General features: G+C 41.9%; 1 protein-coding gene across 2 annotated transcripts; it reads right to left on the bottom strand.

Annotated features, from left to right (window-relative positions):
• Nucleotides 1-563: 563 nt before the first annotated feature.
• On the bottom strand, nucleotides 564-22487 carry GIPC2 (GIPC PDZ domain containing family member 2). 2 transcript variants are annotated; one of them, XM_081868358.1, is made up of 6 exons: nucleotides 21772-22487; nucleotides 13264-13449; nucleotides 11109-11289; nucleotides 8295-8404; nucleotides 7546-7627; nucleotides 564-2456 (listed from the first exon to the last, which is right to left on the bottom strand). In XM_081868358.1, the coding sequence occupies exons 1-6, from the start codon at nucleotides 22102-22104 to the stop codon at nucleotides 2305-2307; spliced, it is 1044 nt and encodes a 347-aa protein (XP_081724484.1). In that variant the 5' UTR covers nucleotides 22105-22487; the 3' UTR covers nucleotides 564-2304. The 2 variants fall into 2 exon arrangements, with proteins under 2 accessions (XP_081724484.1, XP_081724485.1); XM_081868359.1 differs by lacking the exon at nucleotides 21772-22487 and adding an exon at nucleotides 21495-21613.
• Nucleotides 22488-26345: the final 3858 nt, after the last annotated feature.

The following is a 26345-nucleotide window of genomic DNA, read 5'->3' as shown; positions in this document are numbered from 1 at the left end:
CAGAAGTCCTACCAACTTTAATTCCAATCATGTTTTAAGCAAAACATTAAATTGCATATTCGCCTTCCCCTTGTGTCAGATCTATAGGACTATAGCTTTGTAGTGACTTTTAACAGTTTTTATAATGTATTCAAGTGGACTTCATCTCCATGCTGTGAACCCTCTTCAAATTGTTTGATTTCTTGCATAAATCACACAGATAAATCTCTGTATAACATTAAATCAGTTGTCCTTCCCTGTTCTAGGCACTGTTGTGATGAAAAGCATCTTGTTTAAATCATTTCAGTATTTTCATTTTTAGAGTCTCTGCCTTCACGGGAATTTGCTGTTCATTTATCCAAGTTTTTTTGGAGTGTCCACACAACTTTTTCAGCACCAAATGCCGGCTCTTTTTTTCTGTTAATTTGGATTCATCCATTTGAAGGAAATCCAATAATAATTATTTTTTTAAACCTGCTGCCAAACACCCATTTGCAATATTAAGCCCCCCTCTGGGAGCACCCAGAGTCTCAGTTTACTGGCTTCACACTTCTGTTTCATTTCTGTGGTGTCAAAGACAGGTGGTGGGGGGCGGAAGACGTTTTCTACTTCCAATCTCTTTCCATCATTCCAAGAAGCCTGTTCACTAGCAGCAAAGTTTTATTTGCAAGATTCATCTCTTATGTGACTAAACATCCTTTATTAGTAAACAGCCTTTTCTCTATATGCTCAGGATTAGCAATATTTCATTTTGCCGAAAAAGAGATGCATGCTGCTCAAAGGTTTCTGTAGACTCAAAGAGATGCATTCTAATTAAAGCTCAGCATCTTGTATCATTTCTCTCATCTTCTTTCTTTTTCAATCATTGGCACATTAGCAATTCCTCAATATTCCAAGATTTACAAAAACTACATATACATATATATTTAAAAAACCAAAGGTTAATCTTAAGGATATTTACACCATTATTGCAGCATCATCACATGAATAAATAGTTACAAATTACTTTTGCTTTTTTAAAGCGACCAACGTATTTTCCATGCAACAGTGCAACTCGAATAATCAAAATCACCTACAGAGCAGTCCCACCCATTTCCTAGGAACCTCCCCTGTATCCGACTTGTCCAAAATAAATGGGCATACCACACCTGGCTTAGATATCTATGGTAGAGCATACCACACCTGGCTTAGATATTTCACTTTGATACCCTTCACTAGTAAAGCCTCAAAACATTTGTGAAGCTTCCCAAAAGCATAAGGTTTTCTTTACTTTTCTAACACGCAAGAACAACAAAAAAGATTCAAATTTAAGGCCGGGGGGGGGGGGTTCCGCACTGTTCCCAGAGCATTTTGTACTAATACATTCATCTGAGCCCACTCATCCACAGGACTAACAAATGGAAAAAAGATTTCTTTCTCCTAAGTGACACTAAAACTAAACTTTAATTTAGGATGTGTCACTTCGAATGGCATTGATACAGAAAGGGAATCTAGAAGGCATTGTAAAACAAGAAGTACATTCCATCCATAGTTGTTGTTTTTTACCATTTGATTTACAGAAGTGGGAAATGCCAAAACTGCTTTAAAAATCATTTGTGAAAGTGCCAAAGTTCTGAGACTCGTATCCATAATAACACCACCATAAAACATGGTGAAAGAATTCATCTGCCTGCTTATACAGTAGCATAAATATGAAGTTGTCTTATCCTGAGTCAGACTAATAGTCCATATATCTCAGTACCGGTAGCAGCTGTCAGTTTCTTAGACATTCCCAGCTTTCCCATAATCCCAATTAAGTCCCAAGGGCTTACGAAGTGCAAAACATACACTCCACCAATGATGGCCTTTCCTCTACCCTCACAGTCTCAAAGTACTGTTTTGGGGAAGAAAATGCTGGATATGCAGCATTGTACCCACTGGAGTAATTGGGAAAGAATAATAGACACAAGGTGTATATTTTTTTCAATGAAATTTTGCTCAGGTTCACCAGGTACCGGCACCATGTCTTCCGACACACTCCATTTTCATGGGATAGTCAACCTGCCCTCTTCTTTAACCACTAGCCATATTCATTTATATAAGTAAATATGCAGAGAAAACTGCTTTGCAAAGTATTTCAGATTAAGTGCTCATATGAGCCTAAAGCTTCATGAGTGCAGTCTTGAACTCAACTTTATTTTAAAGGAATTTGTATCGGCATTAAATAACAGCTTACTTCATCCAGATTTCTGAACATTCAGATGCTTTCCGTATTCCATGCCATGTCTATAGATATATGCTTTGCACAAGCTGATATTGTGTTCCAACAAAGTTTTCTGATGCTCATTAAAGCCGCCCTTGCATCGCGTCACCAATGGCTCCCCACACATCAAAGACGAACTCATCTGGAAATGCAAAGTCTCCTAAAGCTTCATCGAGAGCAATGGCGAACTCATCTGGGTTGTTCTTGCCTTTCCCAGCTTCTACCATTGTTGCAGCTAAAAGGGAAAAAGGGGGAGCAGTTAGTTACCTACTGCATTTTTCAGAGACACAAACATGAAATAGAGTGATTACTTATAGATGACCTGCTGGGGGGGGGGGGGAATGCAACCTGGTGAAAAATGCAAATTAAAAAAAAATTAAGGGAGAACATTCATCAAGTTTCTAATAGTTTAGAAGGACAAGTTCTGGTGGAAGTCCATGAAACATGTCTTAAGGGCATGCTTTCTTAAGATGTGGTAACTGACTTCCTACATACCCATGCCAATGCTCAGAGTAAACTTGTATAGGATCAGGCTGGAAAGTGTTTTAAGGAAGGGCATAGCTCATTGGGCAAAAAAATCCTGCATTGTAGAGGGTTGGACTAGATAAGCCTCAGGGTCCCTTCCAGCTCTACAATTCGACACACATCAAATGACACACATGCACACAAAATAGTTTAGATTCAAAGGTGCCCTTTCACTCTGGCCAGAAACAGCCCTTCACTAACAGAGGGAATGTTCCTGGCCAGAAACCAGCACATGTAAGGAAAGTGCAGGGAAGTTCTTCCATTAGCATAAGCTGTTACACAAATTCTGCTCTAGCTCTTTTAAAGCCTTCTTTTATTATTGCTCACTGGAGTTTATATGCTAACACCTGTAACTTCCTTATGCTCCTGGCACTGTAACCCAACCCTGGACTGGAGCTGCACCAAAAAAGGTCTTTCACAAGCACTTGCAGAAAAGTTGGTGAAACCTCATTAAAACGTTATTCTTCTTCTGCTTGTGGTTCTCTGGATCCAAATCAATGTGTGCAAGAGAATGAACTGTGCGGTGAATTAAAAAGCTTAAGGTAATATGTCTAGTATTGAAGTATCATTAGAAAGCAATCTTAGAAACCATTGCATTTGAGTCAAACATACTGTATTACGTTTGTCAGAACGAAAACATTAGAGTTCAGCTCAGATTTTGACCCCAAAAAGCCCACAGTTCTAGTGACCACCACATTTTTAGTAGTGAATAAATTGTTTTATTAAGAGGTTTTTCTAGTTACACTTCTATATTTTGAGCGTCACATTTATATAGCATCAAAAGTTTGCTGGTATTCAGTGATCATGTACTGACCCCTAGTGCTCACTGCAAAGGACTGCTATATTGTATAATGTTATAAGCTTTTACACGTTAACGTTTATATTTTTAAAATATATATTTTCTAGTACTGTACAAATATTGTGATGTTTCAAGTGCAATTCTACACACATTTACAGGATCATGGGTGCATTTGATGAGAGCAGGAGCTGGTTCTTAAGGAAAAACCTCTGCTCATACAAGTAACCTACCTCTGTGAACATCAAAGGGAGAGACTTTCAAGAGATCCAAGACCCTCTTAGAAAACCTTCCATAAAGTTAAGGTAAATTAAAAAAAAAAAAAACCACATACTCCATCTGTGGGCCCAAACCCATGCAACAGATTCACCATTACAGTGTCAAACATCACCAGTTCTTCTGATCTAGTTATAGAGTTGCCGTCTGCATTTTTCACGAGAAATTCTTTTCAGCATCCCAAGTGCAAGCTAAGTTGCATTTGCTTATAGCACAGTCCTAAGTACCATGGGTTTCAGTGGGATTTACTTCCAAGCAAAGTGTGCCTAGAGTAGTTGCAAGGAAGTTACATGCAAAACGTGCCCCAAACAGGCACCTTTTACTAAAAACATTTTTTTATTAATTACAGTGTTAAGGTCCATTTTCAGAAAGGTACACATGTCACCTTTAGATCCCGGCTGGTTGAGCCAGTGGGTTCACAGTTCAAAAGAAGATGCCACATGTTTTAAACATTTGCAGCCGCCGAGTATCTAGTGTAATATCAAAAAATATGTGCATTTTTTAATTTGTGATTGATCTGCATGTCACTCAAATAGCAAAGAGTTCTCACTCAGCTATATTGTAAACTTCTATGCCTCAAATGACTTTGCAGGGATCATCATTTAGTGGACATTGAAAGCCTATGTTACCTAAGAGTAAACTCCTTTTCTGAAATGAGCACAGTGGGGATGGGGAAGCGTTAATCTTTTCCCTATTGAGTGCATTTCACAGTCCTAGCGATTAGGCTAATTTAGCATGAGTAATACAAATGAAATTCCTAACTGAACAGTAATCGGTGTTATTGGAACGAATGCACTTTTCACTTTTCATTTCGCTGAGTGATTGATCGTATCTGCCGTCATGGGCTTGTATCCAACAGTGAAAGGAATCCTGCTAACGGGGGGGGGGGGGATTCATCAGCGGAAGGGGTAGGTAGTCCATTTTTGGCACTCCCCATGGTAGTGCCCTGTGCCCCCCCACATCTAAATCTGCTCTAGAGGGTTGGGAGGGGTCCTCAAAAACAGGTTTGGTGGTGAAGGGGAGAAGAGGAATTGGCAAAAAAACCATCCATCCCAGTTCCACTGAGACTGTCTCTTCTGTCAATCACCACTGGATGCCACCATGGTATGAAATTAACTGGCATCATGTCATTTAACAGATTTGTGATAGCTAATTGTTATATATAAACAGAACATTGACATAAGAACCATTAGACACAACAAGATGTGCTCATTTCGTTGCCTTACTTTGCGCTCTCAGATACGCAGACATGATACAGCGGCTCCACACACAATATACATTGACAACCGGTGTATGCTTTGATTGCGACAAAAAGCAACAACTCCATTTTGAAACCTTGGCCCTGATCCTAATGCATGTGGAACAGTGTGTGGAATATGCAATGCATCCCCCCCCCAAAAAAAATTTTTGGATATGATTACATATATTCATCATCTACATTATCGGTACAGCAGGTGGCGCTGTGGTCTAAACCACTGAGCCTAGGGCTTGCCAATCAGAAGGTCGGTGGTTCAAATCCCCACGACGGGGTTAGCTCCCGTTGCTCGGTCCCAGCGGCATTTCTGTGTGTTGCTCTGGCTTCGCCAGAAGCAACTTAGTCATGCTGGCCACATGACCCGGAAAAACTGTCTGCAGACAAACGTCAACTCCCTCGGCCAGTAAAGCAAGATGAGAGCCGCAACCCCAGAGTCGTCCACGACTAGACTTAACTGTCAGGGGTCCTTTACCTTTACCTTTAAGCTCCAGCAGCACCAATTCAGTGTTTGGGAGAGATGGAATACACATTCAGTCTGCAATCCTCTACCCGTTTACCTCAGAAAACGCCCAATTGAGCTCAGCAGGATTTACTTCTGAGCAGGCATATATATAATGGTGTTCAGTGTGATCAAGTCCCAAATAGGAGATTTGTGTTTTCAAAAGTTAACCACGCCAGCCACCAGTCAGATGGGTGACATATAAATAATAATAATAATAATAATAATAATAATAATAATAATAATAATATATTATCATCATCATCCGTTAAAGATATATATGTGAGATCTAATGCAGCACACACATGCAGCATGTAGGTTTCAACCCCACGCATCTCTTTTGCAATGGGATCTGTGCATGAAAGCAGTCATTTATATGTTTTGGACAGCTTATCTTCAAGAGGTTACAATGGTTCTGGTGTTATGTTGGAAACTGTGCTGTGAGCAGAGAGACTGGAGAGTCATATGTTAATGTGGTCAATTAATTGGATTCCTAGCCTACCACGGCAGTGGCTCTGGGAACATAATAGCTCTATATCCAGGTCATTCTGAATATGGCTTACAGCAGCATGTGAGGAGCAGAGTTTGCGCACGAGCATCAACCTCTCGTCTTGTTTGCTATCGCCCTTCCCATTTTCCAGGGCGACTGCTTGCATCGGGGAAGCCATCCTCTGTACACAGGAGAGGCATACATCTGGAAAATCGGAGTTCCAAAATGCATCGGAGCCTCCACATGCTGAGGAGGATTCCCCACTTCATAGAGTAGCTTCGGGAAACACAGAGGATGGGAGGGTGAAGCCTCTGCTCCCTGAGTGCTGCTCTAGGCTGCATTCCAAATCCCTGAATATGGCTAATATGTTAAACTGCTTGTTACAATGCAATGCAAAATTTAAATGAACCGGAAATCTGGACCCATATTAGAACTCCTCACACTTTGAAAACTGCAAACAAAATGTAGGATGCAGGAGAGACGTTTTACAACACTTACAGAAGACGCTCAGACTCAGATTTGGCAGCTCTCCAGCTGAACTAGTAATGAATCTTTCAGCGCAATCTCATACATGTCGCATCGGAAGTTAAGCCCCACTGAGCTCACTGGGCTTAGTTCCGTGTAAGTTTGTGTAGGCTTGTGCAGGGGATACTACCGTATTTTTCGCCCTATAGGACGCACTTTTTCCCCTCCAAAAATGAAGGGGAAATGTGTGTGCGTCCTGTGGGGCGAATGCAGGCTTTCGCTGAAGCCTGGAGAGCGAGAGGGGTCAGTGAGTACCGACCCCTCTCGCTCTCCAGGCTTCAGGAAGCTATCCGCAAGCCTTGCAAGCCCGGCGGGAGGTCCCGCGGGCTCGCAAGACTTGCAGGCAGCAGCCTGCAGCCCAAAAGCTCAGGGGACAGCGGGGAGGCGGAGCGCCACCACCCCGCTATTCCCCGACCTGATCTGGAGGCTGGCGGGGGGGAGAAGCAAGCTTGCTTCTCCCCCCCCCCCCGCCAGCCCCACAAGCTCGGGGGATAGCGGGGAGGCGGAGCGCCGCCACCCTGCTATTCCCCAACCTGATCTGGGGGCTGGCGGGGGGGAGAAGCAAGCTTGCTTCTCCCCCCCCCCCGCCAGCCCCACAAGCTCGCGGGATAGCGGGGAGGCGGAGCGCCACCACCCCGCTATTCCCGGACCTGGTCTGGAGGCTGGCGGGGGGGAGAAGCAAGCTTGCTTCTCCCCATCGCCAGCCCTCAAGCTCGGGGGACAGCAGGCCAAGCCGCTGCCCCACGGAGGCTAGAGAGGCTGTCCCTGAAGGCAGAAGAGGGATCCGGAGCGCTCTGTCTCCCTCTTCTAGCTTGGGGATGGCTGCGCAAACCTGGGGGGGGAATAAAAAAAATTTCATTGATTTTCCCCCCAAAAAACTAGGTGCGTCCTATGGGCTGGTGCGTCCTAAAGGGCGAAAAATACGGTACTTTACTCGCAGTTCCATAAACACCCTTACCTAGTTCGAGGTCTCTTATTCCCATGTACATTTCAAGAAGATCATCAACCTTCTTAGTAGCTTTTTCTTCAACATCTGAAGGCTTTGACAAAACAAAGACACAAAGGTGAGAAGCAGTGATCGGACCAAAGGAGGGGTTTTCCGACCCCTTCCCTCCCCCTTCTTCTGCAGAAGCAGGAGAACTACATCCGCTATGGTCCCCTGGATTATTGTAACATGCAGTTGCCCAGATACCCGGGTGACAGAGAGTGGGGGAGAAGGAAGAAAAACTTCCCTGTTCTCAGTGCTCACCTCTCTAGCTCATCCCAGCACCACCGATTAGAGGCAAGTAAGGAAGGAGGGGAATTTGTCTGGGGTGGGGCAGGAGTAGGATTGTCTTAGAAAGATGTTTCAATTAAACTAAGGTAGACTTTTGGTAGTTTGTGCAGCTGTAGTCTAACACAAATCAGAAAAATTGGGACAGCTGAAAGGTATATAACCTGCTTTCAAAAAACAATACCTCACAATCAGGGTGGTTTTTTAATCAACAGCACTTTCCAATAAAAGAAGAAAAGGAGGAGAACCTGCATTTGTTGTACTAGTATAATGAAGGAATGCCACAATTGGGTCTTGGCAGGAAGTAACCCTCATTTAAATTCCTAGGATTTTCCCTTATGTAACGTTTAAGAAGGAAAACAGAAACCCCAGTGTTTTGTTATTGTTATAATCTGTTCAACTGTGGCTACTTAAGTTTTGATGTTGGAGCTCACCATTTCTTCTACTGTTGCAGGGCCTTTGGATCTCAGTCGAAGAGTCTCTCTCCCTCGGGAGATTTTTCCCTCTGCAAAACCTCCACCTTTTGACCGTGGTTCAATCATTTCTGAAGCAGACATATTAATTAGGCAATTTGGGATTGCGATCCAAAAATAATAGTTGTTCTTTTAGATTACAAAATAGCAAGTCAAAATTAGGGTCGCATTCTGCAATGTGATGGAGATTGGCAATCAATCAACACAAACATCTAAACTGAATTCTGCAGGGCTGTTAAACTGCTGGGGAAAGTCAATGCTTCAGACAACACTTTCTTAAGAGCTCTGGCAGGAACACTAACTATCCATACAGCAATGACAGCTTGTTGTTTTTAGAAAAAGTTTCTTTACTAACAGTTTAGTGCTGCCTAGAGCCTTACTCTAAGCTACTGAGTGTTTATCTGCAAAATACTTTCAAAACATTATGTAAATTATTTTTCAGAAATATTTCGTGTGTTTTGGCAAGCCTTATAGAATGTTGACATGTGCTTTAACTTTGCTTTTAGTTTATTATTGATTGTCTTTATTATTATTTTGAGCCGTTGTTTTTAACTGTTTTGTACAGATAATTTTATTGTTTTATTCTTTCTGCAAACGCTTTGAGGTTTTATTACAATGAAGCAGCAGATAATTTTTGTGAAATAAATATGTTCTTACAATGCTATTGCAGACATTACCAGCATTACCAGTTTTTAAATGCCTCTTTTTAAATGTATGCATTCTGAGACCAAGTGTCCACTAGGATGCACAACAGCTCTGCTGATTATTTTATACCTTTTCTTACCTTCCACTAGCCCCAAGTTCAATCACCTGAGATACCACTGAAATTGGGAACCTTCTGGAATTATACTAGGGCACCTAATAATAAAATGAGGTAGGCAAGTGCTCTGCAATCAAATGCTCTGTATTACCTTCTCTAAGGTGAGAGGGCAACACTACATCCCATTAAAAGTTAGGAATGAAATTCCTCATAACTCAAATGGACTACATACCTGTGGACTGAAGGGCAGACACAGAATAAACCTGCCAAGAACAACTGCAATATATGTTTACCTCCTTTACAACTCTTTGCCCTACCTTTTGGAACTTGGAACACATATTTTGAGGGCCCACCTTATGTTTTATGATTCTAAGTTGTGTTAAACTGTTTTTCACATTGTGTTTTAATTGTTGTAATCAGCCTTGAAGGGCAGGCATATTAATAATGACGATGATGTTTGAGCCATCCAAAAGTCCTCCACAACAGTGTTATAGGGCTAAAAACAATATTTACATTGTTATCCCACCCTGTCCCACTCAGATAGGTTTCTAACATATTTAAGCAAATAAAAATAAAATTTAAAATGTTATTTTAAAAATGAGGGAAGGCTTTTCCCCTTCAAAAAAAAAAAAAGAAGTCAGGCCCTCTCTCTATTCCCTACCCCTCTTTTCTTTTACAAAATCAAGCTTCAGAAATTACTTATCACTGTTTTCCAAAGGCTGTAATATGACTTGCCAGCAGAAACAAAATATTATCACTGGGCATCACTCCTGAAAACTGCCTCAGATCATTCAGAGAACCTAGGATTTGTTTGGTCATCGGTAGCCACATCAGCGTAGAAGATTAGCAGCTAATTGAATTGATTTTTTTTTAAAATGAAATCAGGATCAGCACAGGGTCCACCATGCTTTGTTTGACATCACACTTTCAGACAAATGAGTCTTGTGTTCGAACCATTATCAGTACAACTGTGCTATATTGTAGTTGCAGCTGGTTTCTACATAAGGACAAAGTGCTGCTTTTGCCCTATAAAGTCCTAAACAGTCTGGATCCATGGCATCTGAAGGACTAGCTTCTTCTGCATTAACCTACCCAATAATTACTGTCAATGTGACGGCACAGACTGCACTGTGAGAGGGAAAGAAGAGATGAGCCAACCTACTATCTTGGCTCCCTCCTGTGGTCTTTTGCTGCTGCCACCAAGTGGAAGTATTTCATTTTCCTGGCTGCTTCTACCCAAACAGCCCTTTATCCTCTGTGACTTCCTTACTGACCCAGCATACTACTGTACCAGGAAGTACGGGAAGGCAATTGGGCATGGGATGAAAATCAAGGCATCGGAACAATCTTGAAGCAAGAATAAATGTAGCATCTACTGCAGGTTTTGAAAAGTTAAAACACAGTAAAAGCGGAATTTAAAATAGTTATCTGTAAGAATCATAGAATCAGTAATTAGAATATCAAAATACTATTTTAAAAGGACTGTTTCCCTACAAGATCTAGTAATAAAGCCATTTATTTCAGCTCATCCCAGTTCACCAGCAGTTCAGTGTCCAGCCTTCTTGCTTACGTCCCCATAGCTTGAGCCTGCTACACAGCACCCAGAACACAAACACAGGGGTCTGGGTCCCATGCTCAGTCTGTCCCCCTGTTGAATTAGACCTGAAACAGCAGAAGGCTTCTTTCATGCCTAACTAAGGCGGGGGGGGGGTGATTCTGGTGGGAGACTTAATGCCAAAAAATACCCCCCTCCCCCCCGCAACCTGCATTTAGGCTTCCCCTGTTGTTACGATCCCACACACAGAGGTAAAAGCAAGTTTATGGAACCCCAAGCGGAGCATCATACATGACAGGTGGCTGCAATTAGCTTAATAAGACAACATTCATTTTATGTCTCACCCTTCTAATTGCTTAAGCTTCCTCTGACTAATCAAACAGGCCAAGTTTTACCCAATTTGGAATCAAATACAAAAGGAAACTACAGGTATAATTTATGGCGGATACATGTCACTCACCAAATGATTTCATAGGCTCTATCAATTTTAGCGTAAATGTCTGACCCTTCTCCAAGTCCTTTAAATTCTTAGCAACTTCATAATGGCGATAGCCCACTACGCTTTTTCCATTTATAGATTCTATGTGATCACCAACACATACCAGTTTTATTTGGTCAATAAGACTGCCTGCTTTAATTCTCTGTTGGATAAAAAGGCATTATTGTTAGTTGCGATGAATGCAGTAAACAAACAGCCTGGGCCAAAAGGGCTATGATGTGCATAGTATGACATACACAAAATACAAACCACAAAGCTCACCTTTTGAGCTAGAGGGAGTAAACAAGGAAGCACTGTAAAAGGATACAAAGAGCCCAGTTACCCAAACTAGGATAGCCATATAATTTAAAATCTTATTGTTCGATTGAATTGATTTGCTGCTTATAACCCTACCACTTTTGCAATAGGTTAGTTTTTTGCCTTTTTTTACAATAAAGTTTCATATAAAATTTGTTAACAAAAATAAATAATTGGTAAGCATGGAACAGTGCTTGCACAGGCAGATTGCTAGATATGTACTGTACCTTCAGTGCAGACAATGCAACTCAGGCTAGACATGCAACAAATAACATTTCATACTTATCAAAATCAATACTTAAGGAAGGCAAGCATGCTGTGCAATCAAGAACTCAGACTCCATGTACATGTTCATAAAATGTACATGATACTGCTGAGTTATAATATTGTGCGACTTAATTCTTAGGGAGAATACATTTCTGGTCACCCAGCAGTTTCTGGGAACAAAGTGATTATCACTCCCAGTAAGATATTAGATCATTAGGATGATTAAATACACTTATAACGCTGCATCCAGACAAACCCATGGGCGAAACTCCATCAACAAGGGCACTCTGCTGGGGAAAGGGGGCAAATATAATTTCCACCAGTTCCACCTTCCCCCTGCAGCCCCCCCCCCAAAAAGCTGCTAGAGAGGATTGTGGGACCCTCTGGAACAGCATGGGGGTGGGATAACAGGCTGCAGGCAGAAGGAAGAATTGGCAAAAATCACTGCCTCCCTCCTTTCTTCAGAGGCAGCCTCTACTGCAGGCATAGGCAAACTCAGCCCTCCAGATGCTTTGGGACTACAATCCCCATCACCCCAGCACTGGTCCTGTTAGCTAGGGATCATGGGAGTTGTAGTCCCAAAACATCTGGAGGGCTGAGTTTGCCTATGCCTGGTCTACTGCTGGACCTCAGTTCCTCCATGAATGAGACACTTCCATTCGGAAAGCACAGGGCATACCAACCCATAGCAGACTAAAATATACTGTATATGTTCTGCTAAATCTCTATAAGTTGGCCAGGTGGTTTTTATATTTTTTTTAATGTCAGGGTTGCCCCGACCCAGTTTTTCCTCCCTGTGGCTTTTTACATTTTAGTTGGAAAATCTAATACAGGCAATTGTCATTTTGCGTGGGGGTTACGCTCCGGACATCTGTGCATGTCAGCAGGGTCCATGTAAATGTTCTGTTCTACCTCGCACCCATTCCACCCTTTTAGTGACTTTGGGGGTCACGCCTGGGTTCAGCGGTGTGCACGTGTGCGTGCTCCAGTTGAATGTGCATCAATCAGTTGTTGCCTGTAATGGCTCTCCTACTATCAGATCTACTTTTGCACTGAGTGTGGAAAACACATCTCTTGACCAGTACACATGTATGCTAATGACATGTCCCTAAACAAGCCAGCATACTGCTTTATGCCTACCACTACCAATAACCGTATAATAGTCAATAAAATGTTGCTAACTCTGTTTGAGTTACATGTATTCTAACAACAAGTTGCATCCAAAACTGCCCTTCCATGAACAGAAGGGTTCCTTTGGTTTGTGAAAGGAACTGAAGCCCAGTGGAAGTTTGAGAGGAGAGGTGTCTGAATAAGCTTTTCTGAGGGCTGAAGGGGAAAGAAGAAATCAGTGAAAAAGACCTCTCTCCAAGTGGGAACATCCATTGAGTATAATTCTTCAATACCCCCATTCAAATTATTGCTTTTGGATGTTTGCTAACTTACTTCCATAGTGCCAACACTACACCATTCTTGCTAACACAAAGAAGTATTTGTAACAATTTGCAACTCCATTTCTGCTCGGATCCCTCACAACTCATGGCATTATTCTTACCTTTATGAAGGCGCATCCGTTTCCATTGTCAGTAATGGTAAGCCCAAGTGACTCCTCTGATTTGAAAACCTCCACTTCCTTTTTGACTCCTTTTACATGAGCAAATATAAAGTCTTCGAGACCAATCTGCACTCCTAAGAGCTTGTCCATATCAATTTTGTGTGTGTTCAAAGTACAAAACATAATCTACAAGAAAAAAAGAGGAAACAAATGCATTTTATCTGAGATACCTGGCATACACCCATGACTGACATCATATGATGGCCAACAAAACTGACCCATGAATGCAGGTGGTGCAAGCTGCTGTACCCTGTGAAAGCTTCTACACTCTTCAAAGTGCTCCTGTAGTCTGAAGCGTGTGATCCCTTTGTCTATGTGTAGGTTGATCCCAGAGGCTTTTCCATGGAGAAAGCCTGTGTCACCCATGGATTATTGTAGGACATATTCCACAGAAGCAGAACCTTGAAATTATGCAGCTGTGGCTTTTACACACAATGATCTCCCGAAATCTCTGCAATAATTATGTTACATAAATATTTGCCGTATGAAGTAAACGTAAAATATCTCATGGGAAGTAACATTCCCCTAAGTGCTGCAAGATGGGTCTTGCAGGAAGATAACCAATACTTGAGAAGGTCGGTAGGAGCCTAATAAGTTTTTAAGTCTTTAAGTCTACAGTTAGAGGAGTCAGTTTGTAGAAGCTGGCATGAAGGTGCTCAAAAGTGAAAGTTATGGAGACTGAGGTGCAGAAAAGAGTGAAGAAAACTGTGTCTTGCCTACCCTGTTTCAGCACTTATCATCCTCTCTTTATCCAAGCTTCTATGAGAACCTGTGTAAGCCGCCTGGAACTCCCTGGAATCTTGTACCACTTGGAGATTGGGGGTGATGTGCAACAGTAACATAAAAACTCAAGAATTTAAGATTGAAGGAACATTGTTTTTACAGTTTTGCAAAAGAAGTGTTTCCTTAGGTATCCTAAGCCGTGGAGCTATAAGAGGGGCATAAACATGAGGATCTGAGTAGAAGAAGAAAAAAGGAACACAACAGAGATGTCTTTAGATGTTGCTAAAAAGTTATGCTACATTGCATGAGTTTGTTCAACTTAAAAACAAGTTGTTACTGCCCATGGAAGTAATTCTTCAACTAGGGCAATTCACCGGCATTGAACTTTGTGCTTCCTGGAGCAAATCATAAATGCTGGGTCTTCCTTGAGACTTCCTTTTTCACTAATGCCAGAAACCAGTAATATTAAAATTCATCTAAATAGGAATAAGGTTTTGCACATACTGGTTTTACCCACACAAATGTTCAGACAAGCCTGACATCAGCTGTATGCACTGTACAACTGCACTGTACAACCTACACTCTGCTACAGTTTGGTTACATGCATGCTGTGTGCTGTTTCACAGCCAAGTACAGCCTGGGCTCAACAGTAACCATCTGAACATAATACCCATAATTTCAGATCAGCTAATGGTTTCTTTTTCCTTAATTGCAAGTAGTCATCCTGATTATTCATTTCTACTCAGGCGTAAGTCCCATTGAGTTCAATAGGGTTTACTCCCAGGTTAAAAAAGATTTTTGTTGTTGGGTAGCATATAAAAGCTATAAATAAATGTGTATTGCAGCCTTAACCGATTCAAATTATTTTGCTTTTACAGAGCCTGGAAAGATATGGCACTGTCTACCCAGCAACCCAGGTGAGGTAACAAGTTGCAATAATAATGAACCCTATAACAAGAGCCAAGTTCAGGATATATTTGTTTATGTGAATGTCTCCCAACCAATTAAAGATAAAATGAATTTGCATATTACCAAAAGTTCAGTATAGGTGACTTTGAGAATAATTAGGGGCAGGGGGAGAGAACACTTAAATTTATCCTAAGTGCACAAAATTGCAATTCAATAAACAAAAGCTACCATGAGTTGTTAGAAGGAAATGTCATATTTGCTATTTTACATTTCATTAATTTGGGTTTCTCTAATATACCTGTCACATTAATATAGCAGCGCCTTCAAACATGAACAATTTCAAATCCATAATCACTGTGGAAGATTAATAAATGTTAATTAAGAAATGGTTAATTCAATATTCAAATAAGCATTTTAAGTTTGAGTTTCCTGTGGGGTTTTTTTTAATTATTCCATTATGAATTCATACTGAAATACAAAATTTCCACTAGCTTTAGATACAAACAGAAAAGAAAAGCCCTCATAACCCTTGTTTTTACTAGGTTTGCCAATGAGAAAAGACCAATTATTTCAAGGTGACTTGCATCTAGAAAGTGCTTTTTCATTCTCAACAAATTTTAACTTGCAATCAGTCTGCAGATCAACTAAAACTTTCAGCTAATTAAAATTCTGAAGCGGTACTAAAAATATGGTTCAGCCCTGATAAAACATTCAGGAAATAATTGTAGTGCCTCCATATAGCAATTTCCAAGCTCCTCAGATATTAGCATTGCTAGCCCTTGTGATTCGCATTAACAAAATCACTGCATTCCTGTTGTTTTTCTTTAAAAAAAAAATCAAGGGCATTTGCCATTTTTTTAAAAAAAAAATCTTGTTACTTCGACCTTGTCAACATACAGCTATAATCTCATAACTGGTTTCACACCTTTGACTAGATACAACTGGCAACAGAAAAGAAATGTGATATTTAGAAACATGAGATGATCTAACTCAATTTAGAACTGCAACTGGGCAGCACAAATAGACTGCCGCCTCTTCATGAACCAATTTTATGCCACCTCCATTGGGGAAGAAATGTCAGCCAAACTAGAACTTGGATTATTCATTCCACTCTGCATTTTTCTAGCAAGAATTCATTTTTATATGAGAAAGTGACAAAATTCTGTGCATCAGCATGCATTGTTAGGAAATTGGTGGTTAAATCTTTTTACCAACCATACTAGCACTCAGCAATCCATTCCAAGAGTGACTGTGAATGTGCAACAAAGCATTTCTTAGTCCCTTGAGGAGCTGTTAATTCCTAGCTGTCTTTTGCTGGCCTCTAAACTGTTAACTGCATTTGTTTGACTATAATTTACGCCTGATCTGTGATTGTAATATTGAAGATTGATTGATACAAGAGAGTAATGGCAGAACAACAAAATGTTTCCCCCCCTGAACTCTTAAAGGAGTAACTCAAGTTTCAAATAAACATGGCAAAAAAGCACAAGAGAAAAACGTAAAATAGTAACATGAACATTTTATTTATTTAAAATCTATATAGGTCACTTTTCTTAACAGAAATCTCTGAAGGCGACTTACATGTTTCAACAGCAATACAAAAAATGTGAAATATTGTAAAAGAATATTTGTACAAAAAACAAACAAAATAAACCTGAAATAATACAACACCTTCTTGGGGTGTTAATGCTGTGGGCCCCTCCATTGTAGGCTCAGATTGTATGTATTTGCAAACAAACCACATATCATAAAGATACCGCAGTCAGCACTGTACCTCAATCCAAAGGGAACAATGAACCCTGGGTAAGTTCCTGGAATTTTGCACCACTCAGAGACTGAGGTGGAATGCAACAATATTTTGCGGGAAATAGAGTCTCTACCCCAGACCTCAGGGAACAGGGGGGCAGGCAGGGGGAATGTATAGAAGAAGATTTTTCTAGAAGGCTACCAAACCCATGCCATTCAGGTCTGTAAAAGGTACTCACTTCTTTGCTTCCAAGTTCTTCTACATTGACGAATTTGGAAGCAGTTACAGATAGGTAGCCGTGTTGGTCTGCCATAGTCAAAACAAAACAAATTCCTTCCAGTAGCACCTTAGTTGGTCTTAGTTGGTCTTTAAGGTGCTACTGGAAGGAATTTGTTTTGTTTTGAATTTGGAAGCAATTAGGTAGCCAGTGGAGTTGAGCTACCATTGGTGTTATATGCGCCATATAAAGAGACATTTTAATACTACAGCATTTTGTAACATTTACCGAGTGTTCTTTTTCATTTCATATCAAACTCTGTTTGTTTGGTTTTGGTTTTAAAAAATAATAACGCTGTTGCCGAAATTCCAGAGCTTAAGTGTTCATATTCTAGCAAAGGTTTGGGGGAACTTGGCTCATATTTCTCTTAATAGAAAGCAAACAAACTCCACTTGCTCTGGTTTCGTCTGTGCCCTCCTTTCAGGCATTATGAAAAGGTTGTGGAAGTGGAGCACACACATGCCTCAAAAAAGAATTTCTGCTGACTCAACACTGTTTCCTCCCTTTGCTGCTATCCCTAGCGCAGCCTCCCAAAGGAGGATACTAGTTTGGAGAACGGTCCAATCAGGGTGAAACAGCAAGGGATAGACTCGTAGAACAAATTGCATAGTAATACGGTGATAAATGCACAGTCCTTAAAAACAACTGATTCAATGGGAAATCCACACAAGGAATGACATAACATCAAGAAAGCCCTGGATTTATTTTTAGCTGTATCGGAGTTTCACTTCTCCAACAAGTTTAACTCACTGTTCAATAATTTACAGTAACCAGCACTGAAATAACTATTCCTAGAGCAAGAGAATTCTACATCCATTACTTGAAGTAGAATGTTTCCTGTCTGAGTCTTAAATGCACCTTTGTTTTCAGTTATTTCCAAATACATTCAAGTTACATGTTGCCACAATGTATAGTAGAATTTAGCACTCACTGCTGATACAAAAAGGGGCTTTGCTTTTATACTTTTTGTGTTAACGTTAGCAATGCAGTACATAACTTTCAGCCCTTAAAAAAACCCAGATGGTAAGTGCTGATTGAACTGGACACAGGATGAAATGCAGGTTGCACAATCCTTTTCTGATATAAATTCAGAAATAAATCTCATAAAATATAGACAGATTATCAGTAGAGGGAGAGGAAACAGGCATAAGTTCAACAAGAAATGGAGACGGCACAGACTGGTGTGTAGAGGAATGGAAACAATACTACTTAATTATCTAATGGAACTGAGTAACTAGGTAGATTGTTTTCCACAATATGTCCACTCTCACCTTTATAAAGCGTTAGTGACATGCTAGCAAATGGAGAGATCCCCTCAAAGTCAACTCCCTCTGAGCTACAGCAAGAAGCAATCAAGTAATTTGTACTTTGCCTAGAAATAAAAATACAGTAATAAAGTGTGCGAGAAAACTGCAGAGCCACCATAGATATATGGATTTACAATGGATGCAAAGCACACTAAGAAGAAATCTTTTTGAAATCTGAGCCACTAAAAGGAGTTATGTTAATTAAACCATGTAGCTTGCTGTAATCCTCCATGCTTAAAAAGGAGGAATGTGTTTATTTTACTGGAAATTGAGCTGTTAGCACCATTCAGAAGTTCCATAAACACAGAACTAATACTTGAGCCCATGTTGCAATCATTGACAATGACACTGATGTTACAATACTACATTTCATCTGTATACCATTTGTTGGAAATTGAGCTTCATTATAATTCACAGTTCCTAGTAGATGAAAGCCAAATAGTCTAAACATTTCCTTCACATAGTTTGCAAAAACCAACTTAGGAATTAGAATTCTTCCATGCATGTTCCAAATTTTAGAAGAAAGATGGTAAACAGAGATTGTATGTCCAAGTCTCACGCAGCATTCTGATGGAATGATTTGTATATTTTGCACTTGCTTCAAGAAGAATTTCTATTTATTAAATTCCCATACCTTCATTCATTCAAAGATCTCAGGACAGTTTACAATAGAAATGCTTATGTACAATTTTATTTTATTTTTTGTATCATATAGCCAGCTCTCTCATGATCCTCTGAACAAAGCTCTACTGCACTGATGCAAGAAGAAAACAAGCTACTACCATTTCCAGGTTTTTTATAAAATGACCTACTCCCAAGCAATAGTGCATATCACTAGCATATTTTCCCTGGTTTGCATAAGGCGTGTTAAATAGAGTGCATCAGTTTTAAACAAGGCCAGAGTTAAACACCATCATACTTCAAGATAAACTAAGTAATGGATGACCAGGTGCAGAACTCCAAGCAACTCCTAGTTGCAGGATTTCTTTGCACAGGAATAAAAAGAATAAGAGTTGCCCATTTCTATGTACTGCAAACTGCTAGTACAACAGTGCACCAGTCTGAGGACCATGTCTGGTGTGAAATAACTTTTGCAGTTCTTCGTCACTGGAGAAAACTTCACTGTCTTTCAAAGACCTTATTGTTCTTCATGATAATAAAGAAGAGATACTATTGTGACAAGCTGCAATGCCAAGGTAAAATGATCCATGTAGCCAGGAGTATAATTACATGTGTTCAGGCTTGCTTCTTTTTCGGTGCTCAAAGCTACACATATAGGACAATTACAACTTGGATAATGAATAAAAATGTTGCCTTTGGTTTAAGGTTAGCAACCTTTACAGAAGCAATTATACAAGCCACAATGGAACCTGACCAACCTAAGAGGTTTGATACATGCCATCAAAGGATTTAAATGCATTCTCTTCAGAACAATAGCTGCAGAGCCCCTGCCCAGCCATTAGGCACAGTGAGACAATCTATCTCAAGTGGCAGGTCTTCAGGTGCCATTAAAGGACAAATTATTGATTATATAGTTTATTAGTTTTTTTTAATTATTATTACTTTCAGGGCAATAACATTTTTCTGCTTCAGGTACAATAATGACTGCAAACGACAGCCAAACTGTTCAGTGGATCAAGACTTTGCCGTAAAAAGCTAAAAAGTCTCATGACACAAGCATAACATTGCACCCATATATTGTGCTTTTAATGAATATGCAGTTACGATCTACAGTTCTGTACTGACTTCCAGTTCGAATCTGAATCCTCACATCACCATGTGTTTACTGTATACTAAAAGGGTGCGAGAAAATCCACACTCCTACCACTTTCATGATCTCCTTCCTCCAAAATTAAACATTTTTTAAAAAACAAGGCGATTGAAACAGAAAAGTGACACCCAACTCACATGTAGAAGTCTAGAATGCACGTTTCCGCACTACTTGTTGCCTTACTGAAAGGGTAGAGAAACAGAGATGCTCCTGATACCACTGGGCTCCAACACCCATCTGCTCTAGCCAGCATGGCCAAAGGTCAGGGTCAATGGGAGTCCAACAAGATCTAGAGCTGAGGTTGCCAATGTGGTGCAGCTGGACTGCAGCCCCCATCATCACTGGCCATTGTGGCCATGCCAACTGGGGTTGAATGAAGCTGTAGTCCAAAAACATTCAGAGGGCACCATGTTGGCTACCCCTGGATCTAGAGGTTTGTAGATTCTTCACCCCTGTCTTAAAGCTCCACCGCGTGTCAGAAAAATAGGCTGCAATCCTAAACAGATATTCATCAGGGTAGTCTCACTGAACTCAGAAAAACTTGTAAACTTGTAAACAAGTCTAGGATAGCTCAGACAGTTGCAGTGGGTTTGTGCAATGGTCTTGGGGATATGATTTCTGTGTTGGCTCCTAATACTGTAATGGCCTGAGCTGCACTTCAGTTATCATATGGATGCATTGTGGTGGCAGGAGCAGTTTTCTCAACTTTCTTTCATGATGTAAGGCAAGGTGTTAACATATATGATTCCAGGAGATACATAGGGCCAAGCACTGCTGAGCAGTGGCGTAGCGTGGGTTGTCAGCACCCGGGGCAAGGCAAGTGATTTGCGCCCCCTAACCCGTGGATTTGCGCCCCCTAACCCGTGGATTTGCCCTAACCCCAGAAGTTGCGCCCGGTGCGTCCGGCCCCCCCTGCACCCCCCACGCTACGCCACTGCTGCTGAGCACAGAAAAACGCACTCCCCCTGTACTCTTTTTAATAATAATCAATCAATCAATGTTTCACTGTTTGAACCAGCAGAGATCAGCACCATCGACTGATCCACACTCAGTTACTCAGTTCCTGAGCCCCTCTTGCCAAAAAATACCTTAAGGAACTTTGAAATACAGGGGTGACCCAGAATTAAGAGCAGATGAAATGCCCACAAAGGCAATCCCGGACACTTTTTTGTTGTTTCAGGAGTCAGCAGAAAAAAAGGAAAGAAAAGGGCGGCCTAGAAACTCGTGAAGTATTGGTGGGGAAGAGGGCCTCTGAGCATGTGAGGAGTGCGTGTTAACTACAGCCTACTCCTATAGGCAGCAAGGCACCCACCCACCCTCCATTACCTCAATTTCCAGAAACACTTCCTTGCTAAGATCCCTTAAAAACAACACACCACCCACCCAAAAAGCTCTGTCTCTGGACTAACCCACCACCCCCTTGATGCTGATTCTTACCACGCGCGGATTGGCAACCAAGCCCAACATTTCGCCCAAACATGGAGCCACGAGCGATGCTCGGGGTGACGGAAGAGCGTCGGAGGTGAACAGTCAAGCCAAACCAAAGAGCCGGTGCCGGCCCGAGAAAGAAAGAGAGACCAGTCGGCTTTGGGGCTTTTGTCCCCCTGCCGAAGGGGGGCGCCAGATTTGGAACAAATCCCCCGTAGCAGGGGGCTTCCGTTCACGAGGGAGGCGGGGGGGGGGGAATACCGCCCAGTCCCCTCTGGGCACGTACCTCGCTGGGGGCGATGTGGAACGCCTCGGCTATCTTGGCGTAAAGCTCCCTGACGCTGGCGAAGCCCTCCACGCGCCCCGTGGGGCTGCCGTGCGCCAGCTGCGTGTGGAACACCAGCCGGATGGGGCCCTGGCGCGCCGAGGAGGAGGAGGAGGAGGCGGCAGCGGCGGCGCCTCCTCCGACGCCAGCCCCACCGACGGCGCCGCTGCCGCTGGCTTCGTCGTCGTCGTCGCCCCCGTCGCCCCTGCCCCGCGCCAGGGGGGCTTCGCCCTCCACCAGCGTGGACGTCTCCCTGGACTTGCCTTTCTTCTTGCCCCGCAGCCCCAGAGGCATTTTCCCGCGCGCCTGCACGCAGCCACAGAGAGGGCGGGGGGGGGGGCGGGAGCTGCAGAACCGGCGCCGCCGCCACCACCACCTGCTGCTGCTGCTGCTCTTTCCTCGCCCTGCTGCCTGGACTCTGCCCCTTCAGGGCTGTGCGCTCATCTCCTCGCGGCTCACCCACCCGGCGGGCAGGTGATGGCACCCGGCAGCCAATGGGCAGCGGCGAGCAGCCGCGCGCGTCCTGCGCGCGCTTTCGCAGCACCGGACCTTTTCCCCCCCGCTGCCCTGGCTTTAGAGCCGCGCCAGCGATGGATGGACGCACGCTGAGCACACAAGAGTAGCTGCCCCTTTAAGGCTGCAGTCCTCACCAAAGCACTGCAACCCTAAACCATCCGAAGTCAAGCAGGGTAAGCTCCGGGAGCAGCTCACTTCTCTCTTTTATTTACTTATTTAGTTATACTTTTCAGTTTATACATTTCCAGTGGCGTAGCGTGGGTTATCAGCACCCGGGGCAAGGCAAGTAATTTGCGCCCCCTAACCCATGGATTTGCGCCCCCTAACCCGTGGATTTCCCTAACCCCCAGATGTTGCGCCCGGTGCGGCCGGCCCCCCCTGCACCCCCCACGCTACGCCACTGTACATTTCACTGATTTTACAGTCCTTTTGACGTTTCAAAACTTGACTTCCTTCCCCCCCTCTTCCTGCGGTTCCTTAAATTTGTTTTTAATATCTTCTGCATAGCCAAATTAACTTAACTTGCTCATTTATTCGTCTTCTTTAAATATATATTCTTACGAAACTGCAGGTTATCACAGTAATCCTGCCAATGTTCTGATCTGTTTGCAATTTATCTGTAAATATTCAATAAACCATTTCCATTCTTTTATTTTTTAAAAAAGTTTGTTATCTTGATTTCTTCCGGCAAGTTTCGCCATTTCTGCATATTCCATAAGTTTTTGTATCCATTCTTCCTTTGCTGGGACTTCTGCTTCTTTCCATTTTGGGGCAAGTAACATTCTTGCCGCTGTAGTTGCATACATGAATAAGTTTCTATACAGTTTCGGTAGTTCTGTCCCAATAAAAAAGGTAAAGGTAAAGGACCCCTGACAGTTAAGTCCAGTTGCGAACGACTCTGGCATTGCAGCGCTCATCTTGCTTTACTGGCCAAGGGTGCCAATGTTTGTCCACAGACAGTTTTTCCGGGTCATGTGGCCAGCATGACTAAGCCGCTATCATTTCCCCCCCCAAAATTGATAATCTTGCAATCCCACCACATATGATTTTGCCATTAGATTTTATCTTATTTATATGATTTTTTTTGCTCACTTTTCCTCATTTATCTACTTGCACTTTGACATGCTTTCAAACTGCTAGGGTTGACAGGAGCATGGGAGTTCACCCCTTCACAGGGATTCGAACTGCCAACCTTCTGATCGGCAAGCCCTAGGCTCCGTGGTTTAGAGCACAGCGCCACCTGTGTCCCTTTAATTCTGTCCCTATAATTCCCCAGCCCAAAGGCTTCTGGTTTTTTTACAAATATTATTTTAAACATCCTTTTAATTTTCTTATATATCATTTCCCAGTAAGCCCTAACTTTACTACAAGACCACCACATATGATAAAAAGAACCTTCTTTCTCTTTACATTTCCAGCATTTAATTTAGATTTATACATTTTTGCTCACTTCTCTACAGTTTGTGCTTTGGATGGCAGGGCCCGCCCAGGCAACCTGAATCGTAGAGTTGGAAGGGACCATGAGTAGGGTTGCCAACTTGAATAAAATATTCGGGGGAACCCAGGTAAGCCCTGGCCCACATAACTGATCATATGACATGGCACTTGCACATCATTTGAATGGCAATGCCCATCAACTTTGAGGGGGCCCAGCCCCCTCAAATATTTTATTTGGGGAGGTCCCCTAGGACTTGGCTCCTATGACCATGATGAGCATCTAGTCCGACCCCTTGCAATGCAGGAATTTTTCGCCCAACGTGGGCAAACGTTTACTGCTTGGCAGGATAGGCAGCAGACAAGATGTCCTTCATAAATAATTTCAGCAATGAAACGAAACAGAACAACACAAGTCCTTGGTAGTTTAAAGACAAGAAAGATTGGTGCTGTATATTGCTTTGTGGACTAGAGGCTACTTCAGGGGTGCCATCAGCACAGATTGTTATTATTATTAGTAGTAGTAGTAGTAGTAGTAGTATTTATTGAATTTATATACTGCCATATACCCGGAGGTCTCAGGGCAGTTCACAGAAAAGATCAACATAAAAACCACAATATATATAATCAAAATAAAAACAACAACCCCAGAACACATCCCCGTCCCCACAGAAAAGAGCCACATTTTAAAAGGGAATAGGATGTCAATCTGCAGTTGAAGGTCAAAACCCCACTCAGGAGAATGGGGAAGTAGGCCTCCAGAGCCAGCAGGGTGGTTGACTTTCCACAATTAGAAATAAGTGAACTCTTAAATTGCAATTAAATTGAGTGTGTCTCAAGGAATCATAAGGTGATTTAAGTCCAGAGTCTAAAATTGCCACTGCCCAACCATTCCACTTGGAACTTCCAAGTAAAACACGCATAGGGTTGAGCACGAAGCTTACATCCTATCTACTGTTATCAGTAGGGTTTATTTCAAACAAATTCTGCATAGGAGCGGACCACAGTAGTGGCCAGTTAACTTGTACTAATATATTCCCACTTTCAGCCCAAAACTCTGCACCTAGATCTTCTTGACTCCCATCTCTTAGACTCCTTGCCTCTGGCACCCGTTTCGCAATTAACCACACACACCGCTTCTTGTCTTACAGTTCTGTTACAGGTTTGTTATTTTTCCCTTTCCTTCACACCTACTTCCACCATGCACCCATCCTTCATACACAAACATCCTGAAGGATTGTATGCAAAATAATGGAATAATGGACTAGAAAGTTAGCAAACAGTACTGTAGTGAAATTATATGAACAAATCACAGCAACTCACCTAATGGCTGAGGTCAAGATAAACAGAGAAACAGGTAAATCAATCTAGGCAATAGCCAGGTTGTAACTTGATTTCATATAATATACAATGTGTATACTATACACTAACTGTAATATCTCTCTTAATGGAAAACTATTTAAAGAAAATGTATTAGGTCATTTTAAAAAGGAAGTGAAGTGCTCAAAAAAAGCATGCACCTACATTTTGAAATGGAAGAACTTTAGACTTGTGGTCTGCTCTCTCCTAGGTTTTCATTTAGAAGCAATAAAATGAAACACACTTTTAAACCACATCATGGTGACTAATAAATATTGATCAAGATGATCATAATAGAAAATGCTATTAAGTATATAAGATTATGGAGACAAGGATTCTTGCCAAACTTCATTTATATAAATTATTTACACTGACTGTTCAGGACATTGCTATAAATGATACTAGAGGTCAACAGGACTACTTTACAAATTTCAGTAGTTTGCATTCTCCCACTTTAATGTTTACATAAACTCTCCAAATAATTAATCAGGCCCAGATTTACAGTTCATTGTGTGTTATAAGAGACAGTGATTTATCTGCGTGAAACAATCACTGTGCATAGTGTTATACAGAGTGCAAGAGCCCCACTCCCTGCCCCATTGAGCTTACATTCTAATGTTTGATGGAGGGAAAACAAAAAAAAAAGGGGAGGGAAGGGAAGGAAGGAATATGCAATTGTTTCAGTTAGTTGGTACTAAGCTTAATTACAGGATAATTGAGTAAGGAACCCAGCTTTGTCACCACATAATGGACAGGAAAAACTCTTTGTGGTAGCAGAAAGAAAGAAATATTATTCCCTTGAGAGACAACTGATGGGTACTGAAGGTTCCTCAGACTTTCACAGACAGCATCCCCTGGTTGAGCCCTGTCCAAGCTACTACACTGCTGGCAGCTTTAAAGACCCAAGTAAACATTAATTAAAGACCTAGCTAAATAAATGAGCGTTGCCGACCCATGCATTTCCCTAGCTAACATCCAATAAAACAAATGTCATGACGTTACACATTTCCCTACAAACACAGCCCCCTAATCCAACACACTGGATGCTATGTGCAGGTGATGGGGGAATAGTTAGACACAATGGTATCTTGTTTCCTGGCTATCTATGCCTGGAAAGTCTACAGCAGAGCTTTCCCAAATGTGTGTCGTCACATGTTAGCGTGTCTGCTACAATGTCATGCGAAAGCTCTTCACGCTCCTCCTGGGACTGGAAAGGAGTTAGTTGA

The sequence above is a fragment of the Podarcis erhardii genome (genome assembly GCF_964252035.2).
Source record: "Podarcis erhardii genome assembly, chromosome: 6".
NCBI classification, from domain to species: Eukaryota; Metazoa; Chordata; class Lepidosauria; order Squamata; family Lacertidae; genus Podarcis; species Podarcis erhardii.
The sequence above is the reverse complement of the archived record's forward strand: the minus strand, read 5'-3'. Positions and strand labels throughout refer to the sequence as shown.

Excerpts from the sequence above, each read along its gene's own strand:
- GIPC2 (XM_081868358.1), bottom strand. The coding sequence starts at position 22,104 with ATGCCTCTGGGGCTGCGGGGCAAGAAGAAAGGCAAGTCCAGGGAGACG. Across the intron at positions 13,450-21,771 it reads TCCACATCGCCCCCAGCGAG|ATTATGTTTTGTACTTTGAA; the intron begins GTACGTGCCCAG and ends TTTTTCTTGTAG. Across the intron at positions 2,457-7,545 it reads AATAAGAGACCTCGAACTAG|CTGCAACAATGGTAGAAGCT; the intron begins GTAAGGGTGTTT and ends TTTCCCTTTTAG.